Source organism: Pygoscelis adeliae, unplaced genomic scaffold (assembly GCF_000699105.1).
Source record: "Pygoscelis adeliae isolate BGI_AS28 unplaced genomic scaffold, ASM69910v1 Scaffold13, whole genome shotgun sequence".
Lineage (NCBI taxonomy): Eukaryota > Metazoa > Chordata > Aves > Sphenisciformes > Spheniscidae > Pygoscelis > Pygoscelis adeliae.
Genome location: NW_008824499.1, coordinates 1,436,802 through 1,444,389, shown reverse-complemented (window position 1 = coordinate 1,444,389; position 7,588 = coordinate 1,436,802). Strand labels below are relative to the sequence as shown.

The 7,588-nt window shown below is 43.5% G+C and overlaps 1 protein-coding gene across 1 annotated transcript in view; it reads right to left on the bottom strand.

Moving 5' to 3' along the window:
* Window positions 1-1,682: 1,682 nt before the first annotated feature.
* The window catches only part of ANP32A (acidic (leucine-rich) nuclear phosphoprotein 32 family, member A), a gene marked incomplete at its 5' end in the record, with an annotated part of 9,135 nt that continues 3,229 nt past the window's right edge, over window positions 1,683-7,588 (bottom strand). The window contains 5 exons of the mRNA XM_009321514.1: window positions 1,683-3,055; window positions 3,269-3,329; window positions 4,380-4,477; window positions 6,045-6,143; window positions 6,350-6,548. Coding sequence (XP_009319789.1) covers window positions 2,994-3,055; window positions 3,269-3,329; window positions 4,380-4,477; window positions 6,045-6,143; window positions 6,350-6,548 — 519 coding nt within the window. The remainder of the gene's footprint in view (window positions 3,056-3,268; window positions 3,330-4,379; window positions 4,478-6,044; window positions 6,144-6,349; window positions 6,549-7,588) is intronic.

The following is a 7,588-nucleotide window of genomic DNA, read 5'->3' as shown; positions in this document are numbered from 1 at the left end:
AAATACTGGGGTTTGTTTTTTTCCAAGAGTTGATAAGTTGCTACGGATCATTGCAAGTTGCTAAGTATCTTTAGCCAGCACTTAAGTACACACAGAGCACTTGGGGAAACAAGCCCTTGGTTCTCAGCATGACAAGACTGTCATTTTTGTTTTCAGTGGCAGTAGGCAGTCAGAAGTCACTTAGTTCCCCCCTCCCAGCACACACAGTCAAAATCTTGCTGTTCATCAGATACTGGCCTCCCCTCTCCCCGGAGGATTAGTGCTTCAGCAGAGCTGAACAGCAAACAGGACCCTGGTTCACAGGGAAAACAGCAAATACTAGGCATGGGTAGCAAAGGTCTTACCGCTGCAGTTTTCTTTGAGAAACCTAATTAATTCCAAAGTAAGCTTTGAAACAACTAACAGTACAAAGCAAAGAGTCACTTAAATGACACCTGGGCCATTCACTACTTACACAGGGTGAAGAGCTGAAGGGTTTCCGAGTGCTTCCAGGGTAAGAGGAAAAACTGCTTTGCAAGCCAGAGGTGGCTCACTAAAGCCCATGGGTGACAAAGGTTAAACCAAACGTCACTTCAGCATCACCGCGTGAGCCTGGTATTGCTGCATCTTCTGCACGCAAAGGGGACGTGCATCTGGGCATGCTCATTTGCTACATCTCTGGGACCTACAGAGGCTCATCGTGCAGGAAAGGTCAGGTCCGCTTGCTGCCAATTCCTTCTAACAGCTCGAGTAAAAAGCTATGTCTTTGGAAAACCAAGTTTCCCAGTATAAAGCCAAGCTGAAGTCTTAGACTAAGCTGGTTCAGAGTGACACAAGGGCTCTGTTTGGGTTGTAGCTCTAGAGCTGCTGGCCCTGCCCCTGTGTTAGCCAGGGCTGGTGGCTGCTATGTGCTTTGTAGGAGCTTGACCCGGCCCTGTCAGTTTGTGGTTTCGGTGTCACAGCAGCAGATCCTGGCTGGGGAGGGAGCAGTTTGTATTTCCTCTTGAAAAAAATACAAACAAAAAAGCCCCACCCTACACAAATGCTTCAGGTTAGTGTATTTTCCCACCTACAAAAAAGGCATGTCTTTTTCCAAAGAGATCCAGTTAAGAAGGAGCAATATGTGACCTTCCACAGCTTCTCATGCTCTTGCACAGCACAGCAACTTAATTTTAAGTACACAGTATACGCTACTTGCTATGCCATTCACCTTTAATACACAACTCATTCACAAGAGAGGAAAACGCGGAGACTTAGCTCTGAACTGGCAGTAAGTCACAGCAGACAGCCCTCGTCTCAGATGACCACAGCTCCTAGATATACTAACCCAGAACTCACACACCGAACCACAGCACCTCACCCAGACGAAGGAAATCAAGAGTTCTTTCCTCTGGGCCTAGATAAATCGGGATAGGATTAAACAGTAGAAATGAACACGCTTAACTGCAATAATCATGCTGGTAACACAGAAGAAACCCTCATTCTGAAAGAAAAATGGCATACCGTTATTTGCATTAAAGCCAAAACTTTTCCCTTGGTTTCACCCAACCATGGCTAAGAGTAGTTTTTATGGAGCAAAACGTATCATCAAGCTACTAAAAATATCAGGGAATTTACCAGAATAGCTTAGTAAATGCCTTTTTAAAAAGGTATGCAATTCCTTCCCAGTGGCCCATTTTACTCAAATAAGCCACAGAAAAATTGTATAAAAAGATTTATTGAAATTCATCAATGACAAACAGACATAAAACTCAAAAGTTTGGCTCTTCTGGGAAAAAAAACTGTTGCAAATGTATTTATACAGATGAAATATTGACTAGGAAATACAAGTCACTTCTAAAGCTATTTTAAAGAGGGATATGAAAGTAAAACTGTACATTCACTAGGTATTTTCAGTCATTTTACTGACTTCCACTAGGTAAGAAAATACAATTTTGTATTAGTATCTCGTGCTTGAGTGTATGAAAAGAAACCTCCTACCCTACATGCTGAACTGCCTCCTGTATTTAGGTTTGTAAAAATTTTCAAAGTATATAGCACAAGTGGAAGTAGTTTCTCATCACTTAAAATTGACTAGGTGTTATATATTACAGACCAAAATAGTACACACCTTATTTAAAAGGGTTGAAACATTTTTTTATTACAATTGTCAAATTCATTTCACTAGTAACTCAGGAATTAGGAACACTTTTTATATATATTTATATATATTTTAAATGCCTGCCATTTTCAGTGTATTGGCTATACCCTAGCCAAAAAAAACCCCAAAACAAACAGAAAGAAAAACACACAACACACAGGGCAGGGAAGGGGGGGATTGCAAATTCACCCCACAAACCAGATCCAAAGGAACACCCCAAAAAACCCAACAAAAACATTTGGTCACTATTTACAAACAGCAAAATAAAAGGTACCTACAAAAGCAGGGAAAGCATTGGCTGAAAATGGCAGTCATTCACGGACAGGCAACAAAGAAATCACTTTATCAATATGCCATTCTCACACCTGTTGCTGTGGAGGGACGCTTCGCCTAGATTTGCGGCATCCCCCAAAAAATGCTTACAATGTATTTAGTGACTGGCAGCGGTGGAAAAATCCCGACAACCAACGCTATTCAGCTGTCTCAGAACAGAGTATGTGTATTTGGGGTATCATCCACTAATCTTAAACTTTTTTGTCTTTTTTTTTTTTTTTAAAGATGTCAAACTATCCACTCCAATAATAAGAAACAAATTACCACTTGGTTTATACTTACTATTGCAGTTACAGGGACTAAGAGAGGGACAAAAAGAAAAAAATTTAAAATGAATAGGAGGAGGAGTGGCAGTAAAAATAGTATTTTATTCCCTTGCCCACCCAGTCTGCTTCTCCCTCTCGTTCCCACAGCAACATTACAATCAGGGGGGAGAAAAAAAAAAAAAAAAAGAAAAAAAAGGTTGGGGGTGTGGGGAGGGGAAATACAGGGTAAAAACAGTCAAATCACAATAGGAAATTTTCAAAATAGGTTATTCAGTTTAGTCGTCTTCATCCCCTTCGTCTTCAGGTTCTCGTTTTCTCTTCTGTCCCCGTTCTTCATCTAGAAAATAAAACATAACTTGAATTATTCGAGTGCTCCCTCATGCTGCTGAGAAGTTGAACAAGTTCAACAAGCTTCTACTTTGGCAACTGGCTTGCTATCAAAGGAGCAGAAATACAAACATGAGCCTGCTTTTTAGAAGACGGTATTTTACTTTTTTAAAAAGATATTATTATTATTTTATCTCTAGCAAAAACTGGATTACTGCCATACCGGGCTCTTCTTCATCTTCATCGTCATCTACCTCACCATCATTGTAGCCTTCTTCATCCTCCTGGATTAAAAAAAAAAAAAAAAAAGAAAAGAAAAAAAAGGAAGGATTAAAAAAGTTGGTTTCAGTGCAGGACCTTTCACAATTTGGCAATATCCTACAGCATTTTACAGCAGACAGAAAGTCCTTGAAGCATCTTAAACAAAAACCAAACAAAAAGGCGGACACTTCCCACGCACTTATATAAGTGCAGTCGCTGAAGTTTTTCGCTACAGTGTAGCTGGACTCTGGCCCAAGCTTCACTGCAGACAACCACAAGCAATCATAGCAGCCACTTCCAGCTTCAAGTCTTCAGCGAGAAAATAGTTTTATACTTCATGCTGACACCTAGCTGCAAATTTTGTTACGATGTCCTGAGTTCAGTAAAACTTGACAACTGGTCAGTAGGAGAAGGCACATGTTCTAGGGGTAGAGAGAGTTAAAACATGAACAGACATCTCCAGAGCCTGAGGAGCTGCTGTTGTCTTTGAGAAGAGGCTGACCAACCCTTGGGGAGTGGCAGTTAAGAATCTAAGACTGTTTGGCTGGAGGACAGGTAATACGACCTCCTACAGTCAAATTTTAGCCCCATTCCCAGTAGTTGTGCTAACAGCAAAGTCTCAGCAGACTGTGACTGGCTCATCACACCCTACACACAGGAGCTGGTCTGCACTAAGAATTTAAGCATCCTGAAGAATCACAAGGTACGTGCTCAAGGAGGAACCTTGCTGTGAAAGCACAGGGTCAGTAATTCATGTACCACGCTCTCGTCTGTACGGAGGCTGTAACCCCAGCCCTTCAAAGGCACCACAAACTAGATCTGCAGATGTTCCTGATGGTATTTTTTGACAGCCCAATAAACAGAACGATTTCATGTCAATGGTCACTAGATGGCAGCTGGCTCATAGACAGGCACACCTCAAAGCCACCTCCCACTGCGATGCTTCTCAAGTAAAAAAGCAAGCACACGCTTCAAGTACTAAAAGCTTCCAATATTTGGTCCATTTCTTGCCCAACTATTCCCCGTTAGCGAATGTTCACTCCACACCCATTATTAACTGCATAAATCCTTACCTCCTCTTCTCCGCTCACATCCTCCTCTTCTCCTTCCTCCTCTTCCTCCTCGTCTTCTTCATCTTCTACTACCTGAGCATCATCATCATACTCCTCTTCTATACAGTCAAACAAGATTAACCACTCAGACATTTAAAGTTTACTTTTTTTTCCAGCATTGCCACCTGAGATGTGACCTCCTACCAACACAAGGAGCAAACTGAAAGCATTGCTTAAGGGCAGTATGGAATCAAAGGCAGCTCTTCAGCTGCTAGACAGGGCTAGATGTACTCCTGTGCCTCTTTAGCCTAGTGACAGGGTAGTGTGGCAGCTGCACCCATGGTCTGAGCTGCTCTAGGGCTGCAGGGACCTTGACAGTAAGTCACGACAGCCTCGGGACTGCTTTAGCTTCAGCTGCTCCAGCTCCCACTACTAATATGCATTTTTGAGCCCGTGGGACACTTGCAGCTCCTCATCTGCAAGTGTCCATCTGCTCCCACCAGGGATAGAGTAGAACTTTACAAGCCAGCCATGCACCGGGAACCCTCTCCAAGCAAGGCCTCTTGCCTTTATGCTGCCAGAGCAATACAAGAGGGTCATGCACAATCCATCTTATGGGTTTGCAATCTCTTTTCAAGAGGAAAGAGATTAAATGCAACTAGCCCAAGCAACAAACCAGAAATTGTTTTTCCATGCTGCAGGAATGGTGTTTCGGAGCTTTTTCATGCATTTGACTGCAGGCCCAGACTTGTGCTTTGATGAGGAGAACCTGTCCCTGCTGAATTGCTGAACCTGGCTGAATGCACCACTCTGCCCAGCACTGCTGCAGCACTCGCCCCTCTCACCAGAGCTCACATTCAGCACTCGAGGGAAAAGTGCAAGTCCAGCTATTCTGCTTTTGCTGTGCAGCTGGGTTTGAAGAGTCTAGCAAATTCCCCAAACTCAGCCGGATACTCATCCGACTGGTCCACTGATGCCTCCGAGTGCAGTCTGCCGGGGAGCCAGAATGGCACCTACAGTACAGTGGGACCCACCATGCATTTTCCTAAAAGTTGCTTGGTGCTTCATTAGTGCCTTTCACAGAGCTTGCCCCAGGCAGGCTTCAATACACACACTCTCCTCTCTTCTGCCTGATACCAACTAGTTCACTTTGTCCTCACAGAGCAGCTACAACCTCCTATTAATGCCTTGGCTCCTTACTGAATTCCTGAACTCAACTAATTTTTTCTATGCCCAATCTGGTTCTCCACCCCTACCCTTCTCCATCAGGGCCTACATAACTGCTCATACTTCCCCGATTGTACTGTTCCTGGGAAACGGCAGTGTGTGCATGCCATCCTTTCTTACCCATTTGTCCCTCATGTCCTTATCCCCTGGGGTTTACTGTTCCCTGAACTCTTTCAGTGTCTTACTGCTTGTCTTGTTCCTCCTGGCCCCCTTCTTCTACCAGCCTTTCACTCCCCACCTTTCGCTAGAGATAAGACTGAGAAAGTAGCTCCTTCAGGCCCTGCCCATCTCCTCTCCCCTCGCTCCTTCAGAGGACACTGAGATACTTCTGCTTTATATCAGCCAGAAGGAGCTGCTGAGGACACCCTTCTCCTGCCAACAAGTCAGAGCTGGAAGCAAAACGTACCACGCTGCCTATCAATCTTACGACTTACGTACAAGTAGCACAAATTCACATACCATCTTCATCTTCCTCCTCGTCGTCTAAGCCCTCCACGTAGCCCTCTGCATCAGAGTCCGGTGCTTCTTTGTCATCCCGATCTTTCACTAGAGATAAGACTGAGAAAGTAGCTCTTTCAGGCCCTGCCCATCTCCTTTCCCCTCGTTCCTTCAGAGGACACTGAGGTACTTCTCCTTTACATCAGTCAGGAAGGAGCTGCTGAGAACACCCTTCTCTTGCCAACAAGTCAGAGCTGGAAGCAAAATGTACTAGGCAGCATATCGATCTTTTAACTTACGTACACCAAGTAGCACAATTCACATACCATCTTCATCTTCCTCCTCGTCGTCTAAGCCCTCCACGTAGCCCTCTGCATCAGAGTCCGGTGCTTCTTTGTCATCCCGATCGTAGCCATCGAGGTATGTGAGTTGCGGGAGGAGCTTGAATACATTTTCTCTATAATCGTTCAAGTTGGTTACCTCACAATTGAAAAGATCTAGACTCTTCAGGTTTTCTAACTTTTTCTGCAAAGAAAGAAAAGTCTCTGAAGTTCAGTGTTACAATAATTCTCTACAGAGCAGAGAATGCAACAGCAGCCAGAATTAATGTGCTCAAGAGCTCAAGAGCTTCCCATGACAAAAGAGTCATTTCGGTCTCTGTCTACTAAATTGGCGTGGAACAGAAATCTGCAATGCCTGGCCATTGCTGCTTTGGTATCTGAGAGTGGAAAACGCTCTCTCAAGTTCAGCATCTCCCAAGCAGAAGACTGAAGTATGGAAAGAGGTAATGGTGCAAAATCACACATGCTGCAAGGGACCAAGCTAAGAATAAATAATAGTCCAGTCAGTTATCCCAAAAGTGCAAGGCAAGATATTGGAGCCAGCAGTCAGGCATATTTAAACTACTACTTTCAATGGAAGATGAAACAGACTATTCTTTGGACACAAGAATTTTGCTAAGAGATATTTTAAAAATTTTAATGATTGTACCTTAGCCTTTGGAAAAATGAAAAAAAGCTTAGAAATTCAACAGGAATTAAATTCCTCGTTTTAGGGTTTTCTGTTTGTTTTGTTTTTGAGGAGGAGGTGGTCTGCATTGCCCACAGCACTTTGAAGTACTAACAATAAAAGCACAAGCAGTTAAAGATTTGTATCAAGTCTTACGAAATACCTCCCTTCTGGAGTTTAGCATGTAGAGCAACGGTGACATCAAGAGAACAGCAAGCCTGAAACCGGGAGAAGTTACAATCCTGTCTCTCATCTGTTTGCTACATGAGTTTAACTGCTCTGCTCTCCCCTTCTGCTGGGGGAAAGGAGATCCAAGATGGACTCATCTGACAACTGCTCCTTGAGACATTTTAAGAGCAAGTATTTAGGAAATAAGCATGAGCCAAACCTCTTCATTTCTGGAGAGCAAAGGGCACACAAACCAAAAACTAGGAAACAGCACTACCAGAGTCGACACTCAGATGCTTTTTGGAACCGCAACCTGACAAACTTGAACTCAGCACTTGAAATAAGAAGTATAATGACCGTGAGCAGGAGAGGCAATGAAAACCAGCAGG